Raw genomic sequence first — 19,128 nt, 5'->3', positions numbered from 1 at the left:
CTATCTAAGATGCAATGTCGTATAATTATTTTACAATTTGACCAAACAATGTTGAAAACACTCCTTTCGATAATTGCAGCTACGAGTATACCATTCAATATTTTTAGATTACCACAAATGTTTGTTCCTTTTCTTGGGATACGTTATTTATGTAGAAATATTTTATAATTCATGTTATTTAGAAAATAAGACTAGTTTAAAAGTTTTGCTTGAGTTCCAATTCATCACGATAAAATTCGCTTCCCCTCTCTGATTGCATGCTATTCTGATTTCGTTACTTTTCCTTTTTTTTCGACCCCTCATTGTGTTTTTTTCCATCCAATGGCCCTTCAGTTCCTTCTTCAGTAAGCTTCTACAATGAGCATCCTCCAATTTTCGCATCCTTATCTACTTCGTTCTTCCATCTCTTTTTTGGTCTTTTAATAGATCTTTTCCCTTGCATTCTCACATTTAGTAGTGGATTTCTCGAGACTTCTGTCCTAATTGATCGGAAGCACGTATCATACATACCATAATCATTGCAGCCTAGTGTATTATGCTTATGTTGATTCTTAATGCTCGCCAGTTGGTATTTTCAAGTATTCTCTGTAATAATGATTCTTCTTCTTCTTCTTGTTAATGTGCCCATCTATGACGAATCTTGGCGACTATCATGGCTATTTTTATCTTATCTGGAAAAGCGCAACAAAGCTGCATAGATATTTTGTTAAACCAGGTTCTGAGGTTCTTTAACCAGAATGTTTTTCTTCTTCCTGAACCTCGCTTTCCAAATAGTTCTTCTTGCAGGATGGCGTTCAATACTTCTCGGCTCTTCTTCATTCTTCTGAGGACCTCCTCATTTGTGACTCGGTTAGTCTATGGGATCTTAAGTATTCTCCGTTATAGCCACATCTCAAATGCTGCCAATCTTTTGGATATATCTTCATTCAAGCTCTACGATTCGACACCATAAAAAAGGGTAGAAAAGACGTAGCATCGCAGCATTCTTACTTTTATACCAAAAGAGGTTGTGGCTCTTGGAGAAGGCCTCTTTCTGGTTGAAGGTGAAACTATTGTAGGCGTCTCTAAGGAGTCTCTCTGCCATCTACTTATACATATTTCTCCATCTGTTCTATCCTGCATTTGGTTTTCCTTGTATATACCTCCGATTGTTTTAATGATATTTAATGGTATTATTTATTATAAATTATATCTGTGTTTTTTAATTTGTTGATTTCCATAGATTCTAACAAAGATAGCTAGATCTATGGAAATCAACAAATTAAAAAACACAGATATAATTCTGAATGACCAGCTTGAGACAAACAGTTCTCCTCTCCTCAACATATTTCATTAGAGACTATAAAGTGTAAACCCATGCCAAAAACAGATCACTTGAGAAAGGCAATTAGCCGAAACAGCTGTAGTGATAAGAATTTAAAATAAATTTTGTTGAAGTTTTGAAAACAAAGTTTTCAGTGTTTTATTGTTACATAAAATGAATTTCTATCAAGTAACGGTCGAATCCATCAATTAGATTAGTTGTGGTTGTGGGGAATCATTTCCTCAGTAATCTGTATTTAGTGCCGTTTCTCATTATGCGTCCGAGATATTCTAACTTTCTCCTTTTAATCGTAGACATCACTTTTCTGTCTTTCCCTATTTTTCGTAGTACAGCCTCGTTGGTTATCTTGTCCGTCCATGATATCCTTAGGATTCTTCTGTATAGCCACATCTCGAAGGCTTCAAGTTTTTTCTCCATCACTTCAGTGAGTGTCCAGGATTCAACTTCGTAGTATAATATCGTAAGAGGCTTACTTTTATCTACAGATTAAGGTTGTGACTTTTAAAGAGCTTGACCACATTGTTGAATGCACTCCTAGCCTTCTCTATTCTACATTTTACTTCTTGTGAGCGATCCTATTGTTCGTTTACTATTGGTCCAAGATAGGTAAACTGTTTTACTCGGTCCACTGGTGTATTCTTGATAAGCAGTTGGACGTCTCTAATTTTATTTTTGCTGATGACCACAAATTTAGTTTTTGATAGGTTTACTTGTAATCCAATTTTTTTACTTACTTCATTTACTTTGTTTATTAGTTGTTATAATGTAACGATGTTCTGATCGTTTAACAGTTCAAACCGTGGGAGTGTCAATATTTGCGCATCCACTTCTACAACGAGACGACGAAGTGGGGTTCGGAACGGCTATTTAAGGCGTGTGAGTAGCGGAATTAGACAGTCTTGTAGCTAGCGCTCTAGGCTCCCTGACTCGCCGGTGTAGTGAACCTGCGAGCCAACCCGGATAGAGAGATTTCCGTATTGAGGATCGTACTCTGTCCTTAACCAAGCGGAACCCATCGGTATTGTGTATTGAACATTACCGTGGGTCTGCACAGCCGAATATTTTATTTGCGAGTGCGTTCGGAACTCCCGCTGAATTGAAGCGGAAGCGAGCATAAGTCTGCGTATGATCGACTTCACCTATTTCATTTCTTTATTAGTAATAATTAATTTCTTTTCTTTTATAGACGTTCGCCGGGGAGTTCATTCATCGCGGGACCCAGACGGAGACGTAGAATTCATTTTCATTTTTATTTATTGTATATACGGCGTAGAATTCATTTTATTTTATTTATTGTATATATGCTAAAATAATAGAAATATTTTTTTATTTCAACCTGTGTTTTACTGAGTCTGTCGCCCCGAAAGAGCTACCCATCACAATAAACTGTTTAAACTGTCTGCAAAAATAACGGAGTCATCCGTATAGAGGATGTAGTTTAGGCGTTCTCCATTTAAAAGGATTCCACGTTAGCAATTTTCCAAGGCTTCACGAAATATTTCTGAATATAGGTTGAATAACATAGGTGAAAGTATAAATCCTTGTCTAACGCCTCGCAGAATATGTTTTTTTGTTTTTGTTCTTCTTGTGGCTGATGAGTTTCAGTATAAATTTTTGTATTATACGCCTGTCTTTATCATATATTTGGGTTTTTGTTCGCATCTTTCCGTCTGTACTCTCTCTTTGTGGGAGAGAGCCCCCGCTTTAAGCTCCTGACTCTTCGGGATTAGGCGGTTCAGTGTCGGCTTTTGTTAGAACATTCATCATTTTTCGGTGTTGAACTATGTCAAATGCTTTTTAGTAGTCCACAAAGCAGGTGTAGATATCGCAAGTCGTACCTCTGCATCTTTGGAATAATATCTGTAGACTAAACAGTGCATCTCTCGTATCTACGCCTCTCATAAATCTAGACTGTGTGGCTTGGATTCTCTTTTCGCGTAGCTTGTATATTCTGCGATGTATAATTTTAAGAAAAAGTTTTAGTGTATGTGTTTAGTGTCATAGATATTATTGAAGATTTGACATATTATTCTTAAAGATTCATCATCAAGAAGTTTAAGAAATTCAGACTGTACTCCGACTGGTCCTGGAGCTCTCCCTTCTTTTAGTGATATTATGGCTGCTTTTATTTCTGCCACTAGTACAGGTGGTCCTGTTTCCGTGGGTATTGGGGACTGGTTCTCCTTCTCATCAAAAAATAAATTTCGTATGTAATTTTTCCAGGTATTATTAATACTCTCATTGTCCACGATTACCTCTCCGTTGTCATTAACAAGTTTACTTACTCTTTTGTTTTTACATTTGCCTGTAATCTCTCTTACCTTTTTATGCACGTTGAAGTCGTCTTATTTACTTTGTAGGATTTTGATTTCTTGGCATTTTTTCTCCAGTTCTTTCTGTTTGTTTTCTCTGATCTTCCTCTGTATATCTCGTTGTAATGTTTCATACATATAGTTATTGTTCTTGTTTTTCCTTCTTTCTTCCCTCAGCTGCAGAATCTCTGTCGTCATCCACGTCTTATTCTTACCTTCTTCGTTTTTTATAAAATTGTCTTTAATGTCGTCTATCGTTTTATTAAGGGATTCTATCTTCTCTTCTGTGCTTTCCGTTGTATTGTCGATTTCTTTCATTTCTCTATTTATTGTTTTGCTGACTATTTCTTTTACTTCACTACATTTCAGTTTTCTTATGTCATGGTTTTTACTTTTTTTTTGCGTGTTTCCTTTAACTTGGTTCTATACACGCACACTAAAGGATTGTGGTCAGATTGAATATCAGCGCCTGGGTAGGTTTTAACACTGTTGGAACTATTTTGATATCTTTTGTTAAAAAGTATATTATAGTCTATTTGGTTTCTTATAATAACGTCTTCTTCGTTGTCTCTAGGCGATTTCCACGTATACAAGTGTCTAGGTGGTAGTTTCTAAATTTTTTAGCACGATTAAGTCATGTTCAGCTGCAAAAGAGGTGTAAGAAAGACAAAAATAGGCATATGCTAGAATGCTAAGAAATTGGAGAGCATGCCAACAACAATATATGGCGTGATCTTTATATCACTCTTATATATTACTTGTCCAGAGAATTTAGACCACAAATCGAAAACTATGTTTATCTTATAATTTTTAGTTCGTCGTTAATTTATTGTTCTTTTAACCGTATATTTCCAAATTCCAAATAGTTCTTCCAAATAGAAGCAACTTCTTTGCAACTTAAATTTTATTTATTCACGTAAATATAAATATTTTATTGACGTAAAAAAATTTAAAACACTTACCAGGTGAAATTTCAACTTTGAGATCACTAGCAGCTTCTTTGGTTTCAATAGTGATTTCGTCTTCTAAGTCAAATGATCGTTGGTCATCACTGCTAATAGTATAGGTTGCCTCATATAATATTTTCGAAAAATCTATCGAATTACTCTCCCCCTCTATCGGAAGATCAATTACTAAAGTAGCGTAGACCTTGGGAAGTTTATCTATTGATGCCTGCAGAACTAGACTCAAACTGTTTTCTCCTAAGATCTTTTCGGGCAGTTCTTTTTTACTAGAAATGGTATAAACGCCTGCAGTTTCAGTAGATGTAAGTTCTAAATAGGTATTGGCATTGAAATCATCAGTAACTGTAAATAAAAATGGTTTAATTTATATTATTATTGGAAAAGGAGCAACTGGGAATACGAAAAATAAAATATAACTAAATAAGATATATATATATATATATATATATATATATATATATATATATATATATATATATATATATATATATATATATATATTATATTTTTCTGGGAAAGAAACGCGTTTAGAATTTAATACTCGCATTGAATTTTAAATTCTCAACGTGGTCCTTCCCCAGTACTTAGTAATTTTCATTTACCTGACCGCGGAAATTTGTCCGAATTTGATACTGCATAGATATAGGAAAATAAAAGCTTGTTTAAATCAAGTACGTAAAAAATAAAACTGAAGCACACTCACCTACGAATTCAACAACAGCATCTTTCAGGTCCATATTCGATTTCAAGCTGATGTCTTTACTTAACTTAATATTTGGTAAAGGACTAGACTTGATATATTGAGCACTGTAGTAGACATCAGAGAAGGTTAGGTCAGATGTAACGGCGTTATCTTCCAGGGAAATTATTACATTAGCGTAGCCGATTTCGGCGTTATCCTGTTCGGTTGCTGACAAAGTCAAAATCAGCTCTGTTTTTCCGTTAATAACATCATCGGGGAGAGGATCAATTAAAGTAATTTTCCATACGTTGTCCGTGAGAGTGAACTTGAAGTATTTTGAAATATCTGAAAAATACGTAAAAACAGTTAACATAGCTAAAAGTAATGCCAGGACTATCCGGCAAATTCTATTGTATTTTCAAGGATAATTAGATAAGATAAATGAAAAAAAAATAGAGATCGAAAAATATATGTTTCAAAACATGTGTTTTAATTCGTCATTGACTTATTGATCTGTGATAAAAGGATTGGTGATGAAGACACCAAAGTAGATTTTTACCAATCACTAAAGCAAACATATGACCTATCAGCAAAACCCGGCATCAAAATAAGTATAGATGACACAAACGCAAAGTTAGGATTTGAAAAAGAATACATCGGAATAATTGGGAGGCATAGACATAGCCTATATTTTATAGAGACACTAATGAAAATGACCAATATCTTATTAACTGTGCAGCTAGTAAAAATATGATCATCAGTTCTACTATATTTCTCTACAAAAAAATACACTGGATATCCCCTGGATACCATCTGAAGGAAATGTTGTTAACCAAATAGACCACGTCTTGATAGAAGAAAAGCGATCATCAACAAGCATTTTGGACATAAAAAGTAGACGAGGTGCATGTTGCGGCTCGGACCAACTACTGGTAGTAAGTTCAGGTACACTTAAAGGATGTACGATTAGCTGAGAGCAAAGGAGAATCAACCAAGAAAGAAAATAATAAATCTGGGAAAACTGAAAAGACCAGAAATTCAACAAGGGTTTTAAAGAAGAAGCTGTCTGAATATGCAGGAAATGAAGAGAGAACATTAGAAGACCAATGAAACCTAATAAATAGAACCACATTAACTGCTGCAAAATTAATGCTAGGAACTAAAGAAAGGAAAAATGACCAATAGATTGATGATGAGTGTAAGACGACAATTAATCGTATTTCATTAATCGAACTAGAGAAGGAAAAATAGTATTTGTAAACAAAAGATGAATAGCTGATACACTTCTTCTTCTTCTTTTGGCATCATAACCCTGTATGGGTCTTGGCCTGTCTGGCTATGTCCTTCCATTCAGATATCTCTTGGGCCCTTCTCCTCCATTATCTTATATTCATGGTTTTCAGGTCGTCTTCCACGTCATCCAACCATCTCGTCCTGGGCCTTCCTTTTTTTCCGCCTTCCTACGGGCTTCCACTGTAACATATTCTTTGACGTTTTCGTGTCTTCTTGTCGCTGAACATGTTCCAGCTATGACAGTCTTTGACTGTTCACAAATCTTACAATGTCACACCCTTCATTCAGTTCATTAACTTCGTCGTTTCTCCTGATGCTCCATGTGCCGTCTTCCCCTTGCACCGGGCAAGTATCTTTCTCTCGAATGTCCTGAGTTGGGCTTCCTCTTTTTTCGCAATTAACCAGGTTTCACAACCATAGGTTACTACGGGTCTAATAAAAGTTCTGTAGATAGTCATTTTGGTTCTTTTGTCTAATAATTTCGATGTCATCAATCTTTTATTAGCATAGTATGTACGATTTCCACTGGAAATACGTACATTAATTTCGCTACTCACAGAATTCTTCTGATTGATTTCTATGTCCAGATATGTGAAGGTATGGTATATGGTCATGTACTTAGTTTTTGTTTCGTTTATTTTAAGCCCCCTTTTTTGTGCTTCAAGATCAATTCACTTAAACGTTTCCATTAGTCGTATCTTGCTTCTACTAATAATGTCAAACAGGGGAGACAGTTCTCCATCTACTCTAACTGTGGCTTTTGAACCCTGCAACGTCATTTTTATGAGGCTGATATATTTTTTGGTATACCTAGATTTCGGAGGTTTTCCAGCATTTTGTCTCTTTTCTTACTATCAAAAGCTTGTTTAAAGTCTGTATACATATTATATAGTACTATGTCGTATTCTTAAGCTTTCTCTTGTATTGTTCTATTTGGTCTGAATCCATTTTGATAATAACCAATTTTATTTTCCGACTATTCTGACAATCCAGTGTAAATATTGCTAGAAAGGATTTTGTTTATTACATTTAGCAATGTAATTGGTCTGTAATTCTGGTATTTTCTCTTATCTCCTTTTTTATATATTGGCTGTATAAAACCAACTGCCCATTCTTTCGGCATTTGCTTCTTGGTCCGTAGCAACTGTATCAAGTAATGGATTCTTCCCCAGAGTTCGGGTCCTCCATATTTCAACTATTCTGCCGAAACTCCGTCAATTCCTGGCGATGTACTGTTTTTAGTTTCTTTATTATTTGAACTATTACTTCATAGCTCGGATTTGCAATGTGCTGCTCCGCCGTAAAATATATTGTCTTGTTTTGATCATTTTCATTGTCTGCATTTCTGCATTTAGGTTGTCCTCAAAGTATTCTTTCCACCTCATTATAATTGTTTGTTTCTCTGTTAGTAGTTCTCCGTCCTTGTCTTTGCATATTGTCAATTTTGGTCTAAATGACTGTGTGCTTTCTTTTATTCTTTTATGGAATTTTCTGCTCTCATGTCTGTTGTTATGTTCTAGGATTTCTTGTACTTATTTTTTCACTACACTATGTAGACCAAAAAGAGAATTTTGAAGAACTGCTGACCGAGAACTCTCACAATGATGATGAACGAACAAAACCGCCAACGATAGAGAAGAGGTTGAAAGTGCAGTCAAACTGCAGAAAGATAATAAGACCCCTGGATGTGATGAAATATCCGCAGAATTGTTTAAGTTGGGAAGAAACGAAATAACAAAAAGGATATATGAGATCATACACAGAATTTTGAGTCAGAGAAACTGCTTAAAGAGTATGAAATAAGAGTATCATCTAACATATCCATAAAAAAGGTTGATAAACTCCTTTGTCACAAATATAGTTTAATTCCCTTGATTGTTTTGGATATAAAATATTTACCAGTATACATAGCGCTTACATGTACTTAGCACTACAACAGAATTATATTGAATGCTTACCTGTATTACCATCTAACGATAATTTAAGTTGAATATCATCTTGCTTGTCTTTGTTTGTAATTTTAACATCGCTGATTTCGAAAGAACTTACTTCTTCAGCTTTGTAGCTACCTTGATATATTATAGACGAAAATTTAGGAGCCGTTACTACAGGGAAATTCAAAACTAGAGTTGCTTGTCCAAGTTCTGTATTCTCCTTTTCTGTAGCTATTAAAGTCAATATTAAATCATTTGTGGATGTTGTAATCTTTGGCACTGACACCACCGCTACCTTCCAAACTTTGGCTGTTTCGTCAAAACTGATTTTGAAGTTGGATTTGTAGTCTAAAAAGGTATATAAAATATTATTTGTTATTAATAATACAGAAAATTTAAAAATAGCTATATGAGCTCTCTATAACCTACACCTTTAGATATACGTAAGCTTCTTCTTAACAACGCGCCTTGTCGGTAACCCTTGACATTGTCGATTAGCACAGCAAGACTCTCTTTGTCTTATGCTGTTCTGCACAGTTGTTCAACCCTTCGTATCCCGGTCCATTTTTAGATATGCTATTTTTTTGAATTTGACGCTATCAATTCGTTGACGAGTAGCTTCTGCTCTGTTGAGAACTGCTTTATTTGTCTGCTTAGCCGTCCACTGTATTTTTTGTGTTCGTCTATACAATCACTTTTCAAAACACGCTAAGCGGTTATTGGTAGATATTTTCAAGGTCCATATTTCAACACCATGTAAGATGGTGTAAGATTCATATGTAACATTTTTAATCATTCGTTTCCAAAGTTGAAGTTGAAGTATCAAGTTAGAGACGAGTCACACTTTTTAAAATAGTTGTACATTCTACATAATAGATATTTAAAATTGGATACCTTTTGTATTGGATGTCAATCTATTATAAATGGTGTATTTTGATAAGATATACATAAGCACTCGACTCGGTGCAATTGCTTCTTGAAATTCTGTTATTGTTTGTCTGTCTGGCTGTATAGAAAGAAACCCTTTAACGATAAAATCTAGATTATTGAAAATCGATACCTAGACTTCTCTTAGTATTAAATTTAGGCTTAGAAGATCTTCTTCTTAATAATCTCTGATATTTTTTTAAGTCCTTTTCTCTATTCGAATTGCCGAATATAGGCCTCTCCTAATTCTCGCCATTCATCTCTGTTATTTGTAAGTCTTTTCCACATTGGTCCTGCAGTTCTTTTAATATCGTCGCTTCAGCGCATTTGCGATCTTCCTCGTGGTCGTTTGGCTTCATTTGGCCGCCAATTCCCGATTTCTTTATCACATCGGCCATCCTTAAGATGTTCGTTGTGTCCAGCCCATTTCGATTTCAGTTTAGCTGATTGTTCGACAGCATCTTTTACTTTTGTTCTATTGCGAATGTCTTCATTGGTTTTATGGTCTTTGAGTGAGACACCAAGCATCTGTCGTTCCATAGCTCTCTGAGTTTTTCTGATCTTCTCTATGTTTATTTTAGTGAATGTCCAGGTTTGAGCTCCATATGTAAGTACAGGTAGGATACAGGAATTAAACATTTTGGTTCGCAGTCTTTGAGGTATATTTTTATTTTTAAGTACGTGTGAGAGTCTTCCGAATGCTGCCCATCCCATTTTTACAGGTCTGCTTATTTCGGTAGTCTGATTTTCTTTGCTTACCTTGACATTTTGATCCAGATATGTATATTCGTCTACGTATTCTACCTCTGTTCCGTGGATGTTTATCATATTTTTGTCATCTTTGTTTGACATTAGATTAGTTTTGCTGAAATCCATTTTCAGTCCTTTTTTTAGGGATTCCGTGTGTAGCTCCTCAATCATCGTATTCAATGCATTCCACGTGTCAGCTATTAGTACTACATCATCGCGTATCTAAGATGGTTCAAGTATCTTCCGTTAATAGGTATTCCCTTATTTTCCCAGTCTATTGACATAAAGATATCTTCTAGGGCAGCTGTAAAAAATTATGGAGAAATTGTGTCTCCTTGTTTACGCCTCGGTTGATTTTTACTGGTCTTGTTTCGATTCCATTACTCAACGTCACTATCATTTTAGCTTGTTCGTAAATATTATGTATTAATATTCTGTACCTAGAGTCGATCCGGTTGTTGACTAATGCTTCTTCTATTGCCCACAATTCTACACTATCAAAAGCTTTTTCATAATCTATAAAAGTCAGACATAATGGGAGATTGTATTCGTTAGTCTTTTCTATTAAGATTTTCAAAGTATATAGATGGTCACAGGTGCTGTACCCTTTTCTAAATCCGGCTTGTTTTACTGGTTGATATCCGTCAAATTTAATTGTTAACCTCTTTCTAAGAATCTTTGTAAAGGTTTTGTAAAGTTGTGAAAGGAGTGAAATTGGTCGATAATTTTTCAGGTCTGTGGTGTCTCCCTTTTTGTGTATTACTATTGTTGCTTTCGAATAGACATTTATTAAATAGTATTTTTAGATATGTGATGGCTTCTTCTACGCTTTCTTTCAGCATTTCTGCTAGGATTCCATCACTTCCAGAAGCTTTACCGTCCTTTTTCTTTTGAACCATAGATCAAAAGTCACCAAAGTTATAGATACTATATGAATCCATAGATGTATTTTCAAGTATTTCAGCCTTTTCTACGTGGTTCAAACACATACAGCAATAACGATACCACTCTTGTCAAGTGGGCAGTATACTTTGTGTACCTGCCTTTATCCCTCCCAATCTGTCTATGGTTCCTGCTGTACCTAGTAATAACTCAATACAAACAAAACGTTATTTTCGCTTTCGTTATCACTTAACACCCTCCATTCTTGATATTCTAACCGATCTTCGAAATGTACCCATTTTGGTCGCTTGTATTATTTTTTTGAAGTTATACTTCTATACGCGCGCTCCATGTTGGAAATTTGTATGGGAGTGAATCTGTGAAATCATTACATATGTAAGATAATGAGTAAGAGAGAGACAGAAGATATATTTTCTCTCTCTTCCTCTCTCGAATATAAAAATGTTCCTTTTGTATATATACTTTAATATTATATATATTATATAAAGATATATATATATATACATATAATAAAATATTTATTAATATTATTATTTATGTGATATGTTTTGTATTGTTTATTAAATGTTCATAATTATATTATTCTTTTGTATTTCAAAATAATAATCTCAATAAATCACTGTATGATCCAGAACTGTCAATTTTGAAATACATTTGTGTCATGTCTTCGGTAGTGTAGTAGTCAGTATCCCCGTCTGTCACGCGGGAGACCAGGGTTCGATTCCCAGTCGGGAAGGACTTTTTTATTAATATTATTACATTATTGTCATTTTTAAATACTTATGGATATTGCATTTTAATTTGTATTGAATTATTATATATGGAATTATGTTGCACTGTATTGTAGTGTATTTTTTTATGTATATTATTGTCATTTTTAAATACTTATGAATATTGCAGTTTAATTTGTATTGTATTATTATATTAATAACAAAATAAACAATGAATTTTACTGCAGAGTATGTGTAAAAAATTTTTGCATTCAACTCCTTTCATACATATGAAAATAAAAATATACATTTTCATCAAAATATTGATTCAATCCTTCATTGTTAGTAAGTTGTTAATAATTCTGTTTCTCTTTCTGCTATGTCTTATCTATTGCATTACATATGTAATAATTGTGCAGATTGACTCCCAAATAAATTTGTAACGGCGAATGCGTGTATAGAAGTGTAACTTCCACCGTCAGTCCCACTGGACTGCCACACCCGTTTTTTATTATGTTTATCCGTCAATCTTCAAGTTTCATGTGCTATCAACAATTTTCAAATCGAGTGTAGCTGCACATAGAAAACCGCCTAAATTATATAAAATAACACTTTACTTACCATCTTCAAGGATACTAACAGTAATTTTCGATAAATCATCTTTATTGTTAATCGCTATTTCTGTATCCAAACTTGTGGTAGCGTCATCGCATTCTGACTGATAATAAGCTTTATCAAATTTAGGTGCATCTTTGCTATTAATTTTCGGCAGCGTCATCAGCAAAGTACATTCGCCTACGTCTTTGGTGGTGGAGTCTGTAGCTATGAGAGACATCACTATATCATTGGAGTTTAGTGTGGCATCATCTAGATTTTGGTCAACAGTTATAGTCCATTTTCCGTCAGTGTATTCTATTTTAAAGTTGTCCTGGTATTCTAAAATAACACAAATTGTTAAAATTAACTTGTAGGCAACAATAATATACATTTTTAATTACGATCGTTAGTGAAAAAAACAACACACAACATTGTCCTGATATATTAAGAAAATATAGAAAACGCAATAAAAAATTCTAAAAATGGAAAAGCAACTGAACGCGCAGAAATCCCTACACAACTATTAAAAGGTATGAACGACAACTCCAATAGTATTACATCTGCTTAATATATGTGCAATGCTGGTGTAATTTCTCAAGAATGGCTGTTATCTACATTCATTAAAATATCGAAACCAGCTATTGCAAAAAAATGTTCTGATCAGAAAAGGGCTAAGCACTAGAGAAACTGTGTTTGCTCCAAATGTTCTCACACAGCGATGCTTGTAAGAAAGGGATTAAATAACATCATCAGGGAACAATGTTGCGTACAAAATGTAGTGAGATCAGGTAGATAGAGAGGAAGAGAATAATACAAAAAATGATGGAGGAGCACAGCCTACCAAGAATTGAGCTTAAAGGAAAACTTGCTGGCAAGTAACCAACGCGGAGATCATCAAAAAAGAGAGATAGCTGGCTGCCCAAGAAGAAGATTCCTTGATGTGTTCTAGTTCTTTTCTTTTTTTTTTTTATCACATCAAGTTTGATCTATTTGTTTCTCTTCAATATGGTAATTTTTTGAAAGCTAGAAGTTTTTGCTAATATATACTTAGATAAGGACTAGAGATTTATTTAAGATCATCAGAAAATGGAGAAACTATATCGGTTACGTCAATAGCATGGATGCTAGTTAAGGTATCTTCTGCTATTATAAATTTAAGTTATGAACCAGATTGTGTATTGGATTATGAATTCTGGAAATATACTAAGAAAGCAAGTTTAATCAACTACCGTAACGCTGGAAAATAAAAAACCAGTGGTGTAGTCAGCGATGATACAGGTAACTTGAACTGAGTGGAGTCTTAGCATAACTGATTCCTAGAATGCGATGCTTTTTCTATGATGCTATTTGCGAAATTTCAATGATGATTATTGTCCAAAATTATCGAACAACTGAACATATTGTACACGTTTTTTATTTCACTATGACTGTTATCCCGTTTCTACTTCAGAGATCAATCAATACAGTCGAACCCGTTTATTAGAATGTCTCGGTTTAAGGAATAGAAAAATTAAGGTCACGAAACATTTCCATTTAATCCTTAATAAATTTTTCCGTTTCCGAATACATTTTAATAATATGCTATCGCTTTATTATATTATTTTTCACGTAAACGAAAAACATTTTACATAAAATTTGATAAAGATTTAAAACATGTCCGGCTTATTAGGGTCTGTCAGGTAATAAATACGTTAATACAGTAGACTCCCTCTATAACGAGAACTGAAATGGCAGACTAATTACCTCGATATAAGCGGATCTCGTTATATCCAACAACAGTGCATACATATAAATATGTAGTTTTCTAAAACATTAACTTATAGTGAAGCCATTCGGAGCAATATAAGATGCTAATAAATATTGTTTGAATGGCGTTTTTAAAACAAAGTTATTTACTTTTATTGTCAATGAAATGCATTAAAACAAAAAAGAGTTGTTTACTTTTACTGTAGATGATATATGTTAAAACAAAAAATCTGTATTCTGTAAATATGTATAAAGCGTATAAAGTTATTTTGTCATTTTTGACTGCTTTAAATTGTCCAGTATTCTATCTATCATATTTTCTAAAGATGTGAAACAGTTTTATGCTTCTTCATTTGCGTTTTGTCCTTGGATAAAGTTTCTGACAACCTTTAAAACACTTTCCACATCTTGTCTATTAGGACCCATATTATTAGGTGTGAATGGTCAACCCAATACAATGACACTTGTGAATCATAAATTTTACATTTCCGACTAAGAATCATAAATTGTAAGAAGTTTATTGCGGGCGGCCCGCAGTTAAAAAGGGTATTTATTTATAGCTACGGCCGGGCCAAAACGTAAAAAACACGTTTTGCAATCTTATTTTCTCTCGTTATAAGCAAATTTACCTCGCTATAAAGGGTTATAGTTCAATAGAAATTTCACGGGACATCTAATGTACCTCGTTATAAGCGAAACCTCGTAATAACCGTGTTCGTTATAAAGGGAGTATACTGTACTTTGTTATAAGCACCAATTTGACCCTTCCCCTAAACATCTTCGGGTCAAAAAGTACTTTTTCTTTCATTTATCTGAAAATTTTCATTGCCCACCCACTTCGTTGCCTGTTAATACATTTGTTGACACAGTTAATTTAGAATTCACTCAGAAATCTACGTGTTTGCAAGTGAATCCCCCATTTGATCAGTTCTTAAAAGATCACGGTTATAAAAATGTTTTTGCTTGGCACAAAGACTATTCCAATAACCGTGTTCGACTGTATTAACAGATTAAAATACCTTAAACATAAAGCTATTACACTGTTTTCATAAAAACATGTGATATACCTTGTTTAAAAGCTCAACTTACTATCAGTAGTTAAAGTAACACTCTTTGGGTCATTCCTGTTGCTGAATGTGAACTGTTCGTCAAGAGTTACAGTAGCTTTGTCACCAGATACAGTGTAGCTAGCCGTATAATATGTTTTGACAAACTTCGGAGCATCCTCGGTGTTCACATGGGGTAATTTGAGATCGATGATAGAAGCGCTGCTCAGTTTGGTGGTTTTGTCAGTGGCTGTAATGGAAACTACTAGATCGGACCGATCCAGCTCTTTAAGGTCCAGTATGCCGTTTGTGATGACTTTCCACTGCTTGTCCTCAAACGTAAATGAAAAATATTTGGAATAATCTGCAAAATTATACAATTTGTTTATTGAAAAAATATCAATGTAATATATATATATATATATATATATATATATATATATATATATATATATATATAAAGAAGTCAAAGATCATTTTTTAAATAAATACTATGTGCAAACTAAACTTTTTCTTAAAAACCATCCTGAAATTTACATTGTCAAAAGCGATAAAGGTAACGTAACTGTTGTAATGTACAAAGAGGATTATTTACAAAAAACTGGAGAACTCTTAAATGATACTAAGTATTACACTACACTTAGAAGGAGTCCTGTTTGTACTTTGCAACAAAAAGCAAATTGTCTAGTATCTAAATTAAACATAAAGAAATTTATTGATAATAAAAAAGCAAAAGAGCTCAAAATTTATAATTCTATTGCTCCACGGTTTTATGCTTTGCCAAAAATACATAAACCAACTTTATCTATGAGACCAATTGTTTCATCTTTATGCCCTCCTAATGGACCAATAGCACAGCTCCTCACTGACATCTTAACTAATGCTTATAATTTAAACAACAATTTTTACATTAAAGATTCATTTGATTTTAGTTCTTTCATTAATAATTTCCAATTACCACAAAATTATGTTTTAGTTAGTTTTGATGTAACATCTCTTTTTACTAATTTACCTTTAGATTTAATCATAAGTAGTGTTGAAAAACATTGGAATGAGATTTCACAACACACTAATATTGACTTATTACATTTCAAAACACTTATCAACTTTGTTTTTGATTCTAATATTTTTATATTTAATGGTGTATTTTATAAACAAATTTTTGGTAGTCCTATGGGATCTTTCACCCATTCTAAGTAGCTATGTCATGGATGATGTTATCAGTGATTGTATCAGTAATTGCACTTTTTTCATTCCTTTTATTAAGAGATATGTAGATGATTTAGTTTTGGCACTTCCTAAACACAAAATTCATGAAACAGTCAACATTTTCAACAGTCATAATCAACATATACAATTTACAGTTGAGGAAGAGGTAGATAATTCTCTACCATTCCTTGACATGAGAATTGTAAGAAATACAGACAATATGTTGAAAACCAGATGGTTCAGAAAACCCATATGTAGTAACAGATTTATAAGCTATTACTCTCACCATCCAAATAAAATGAAAATGAACCTTATAACAGGATTAAAAGAACGTGTTTTAAAACTTTCTCATCCAGATTATCTACAAGAAGATCTTCAATTATTAAAAAATATTCTAATTGAAAACTCTTATCCTCCAGATATGCTACATAGGATGCTTTTTTCTAATATTGGTAATATAAATAATTTAACACCATTTTTTGCTCAATCTCAAAACATTGTATCTAACAATCAGAACATATATTATCATTCACTACCTTTTATACCATCATTAACACCTAAATTAATACAAACACTAAAAGTTATTGACAATATAAAAATAGCAACAAAGAACATCAAAACTATTTCATCTTTATATTCTAAAACTAAATATCCTATAGACAAATTTGAAAAAACGAATTTAGTATACAGCATTAGTTGTACTCAGTGTGAGGCTGAATATGTTGGTGAGGCTCACAAAAGTGATTGCAGAATTAAAAAACCATCTTGTGCTTTGGCAGAGCATGTAATCGATAAAGACCATATTATGGATTTTGATAACATTAAAATTTTATGTAATGAAAGTAATAAATTTAAAAGGACTTTTTTGGAAATGGTTTGTATTAGCAAAAGTGATAATAGTTTAAACAAAAGATCAGAAATTCAAAATTTAAGCAAAATTTATAATTATATTCTTTCTTTATGATTTATATATAAAACTTGTAAAATGTCATATTTAATTCTCCATATATCTGTCACATTCTTTCAGACATCTGTCAACGGTGAATAAATCTTCTTCTTTTTGTTACTAAACAAAAAAGAATGTTTAAACGAAATTTTACTTTTGGCAATATAATTGTCAAAAATAAAAATTTTATGTTGGCATTTATGACATTGAGGCTATTTGTAATTGGTTGCTATTTGAACTTATTTATAAATTCAATTATTTTTGTATTAAAAAAATGTTTTCAAAATTATAAAAATTTTCGGAGAAACATTTATTGGGTTGAAACATTTTTGTATTAAATATTTTGAAAATGTATTAGCAGTAATTTTTACTAAACTAATTTTTATTTGGTAAGTTAACAAAAATTGTTTTTTTGTAAACAAAAGACAACGTCTTAAATTAGGTTGTGGCTCGGAGTCATTCATGAAAAAGTATAACGCCCGCTCACGTCTGTTACAGTGAGTCACCGAACGAGAGGGAGGCCCGCCGGACCGGCGAATGCCTTGCGTCTCTCTCCCACTCAAACATGATCGGTCCGCTGCGCGCGCAGCAAGGCGCGTTGAATCGGTGCGTGCTTCCGTGCTTGTGCGATCATCGTCCTATCCTCAACAAAATCACTCAAATAGAAATTAGTTAAGTTTAAGTTTACATGTACAATGTTTTAGTAAACAAAATATATTTCTATAGTTAAAATTTGTGCAATTCTTATTTTCATTCAATTCCTTGTTCCTATTGTGCAATTTAATAATATTCATATAAATAAATATTCTACCGAGAAAAAGAGGTTGTCACGTAAAATTTTCGCCCGTAAAACCGACTTTACAGGCAACCGATTTTTTTTTGTATATTGAACTGATATAGCTCATATTCCAATCATCTGGGAGATTTTCGTCTTGAAAACATTTATTAAATAATCAAGTCACCCTCTCAGGTAATGTTTTTGGCCCATACTTAATCAGCCCAATTGAAATATCTCCCGGTTCTGCTGCCTTTTTCGGCTTTTTCGGATTTTTAAATGCATCTCTTATTTCTCTCATTGTTATTTGTGTATGTTCACTTATTTCTTCCTTTCCATTCCTAAGGCTTCATTCGCAGCCTCATGAATGGATTTTTTAAGTTATTGGTACAATACTCCCGATGACAAATTTTCTCCGTTTATATTTTAAAAAAGTAAAAATAACAATATAGAAAATAACAGATCCTAAAAATAGAAATTGCTAATTAGCTGATATTAATTGGTATGATATTTTCGGTGACACAAAAGATCAATGGATATTCCAATCTGGCTAGGACACACTATTTATTACTAAAAAAGGAAGAACCAATAAGAACTATAATTATCTTACCATCAGACGTTATTTCGATGTTACTGTCATCAACGTTAGCACCAAACTCAATTTTATCGATCAAATTTACAGTTGCTGTAGTACCAGAGACGATGTACTCTGCTTGATAATATGGTTTGGTGAAGATAGGAGCAGTAAGTTCCGGAAGTTTTAAAGTAAAAGCAGCGACTGGTTTATGTACGTCATCTCCATCTACTGTAGCAGATAGTGTCGTTACTACTGATCCAGTTAGTACGTTTAGGTCTAATGGTTTGATGATGGTTATAAACCAAGCTGTCTTTGTTTTATCGTAAGCAACACTGAAGTAGTCCTTATAATCTAGAATTAAAAATAAAACGTTATATTATGAGGATATTATTACTTACAGATATATTTTTGCCCTCCTATTTTTTTAGAAAC

General features: G+C 33.2%; 1 protein-coding gene across 19 annotated transcripts in view; it reads right to left on the bottom strand.

Moving 5' to 3' along the window:
* Positions 1-19,128, bottom strand: part of LOC140437792 (uncharacterized) — a 102,785-nt gene that overhangs the window by 35,512 nt on the left and 48,145 nt on the right. For all 19 annotated transcript variants that reach the window (XM_072527518.1, XM_072527531.1, XM_072527524.1 and 16 more), the window contains 6 exons: positions 18,730-19,047; positions 15,233-15,553; positions 12,422-12,736; positions 8,535-8,858; positions 5,305-5,628; positions 4,599-4,943 (listed from right to left, as the gene is read on the bottom strand). In XM_072527518.1, the coding sequence (XP_072383619.1) occupies positions 4,599-4,943; positions 5,305-5,628; positions 8,535-8,858; positions 12,422-12,736; positions 15,233-15,553; positions 18,730-19,047 (1,947 nt within the window). The remainder of the gene's footprint in view (positions 1-4,598; positions 4,944-5,304; positions 5,629-8,534; positions 8,859-12,421; positions 12,737-15,232; positions 15,554-18,729; positions 19,048-19,128) is intronic.

This window comes from Diabrotica undecimpunctata, chromosome 3 (assembly GCF_040954645.1).
Source record: "Diabrotica undecimpunctata isolate CICGRU chromosome 3, icDiaUnde3, whole genome shotgun sequence".
NCBI lineage: Eukaryota > Metazoa > Arthropoda > Insecta > Coleoptera > Chrysomelidae > Diabrotica > Diabrotica undecimpunctata.
Note: the sequence above shows the minus strand (reverse complement) of the source record. Positions and strands in the feature narration are given on the sequence as shown.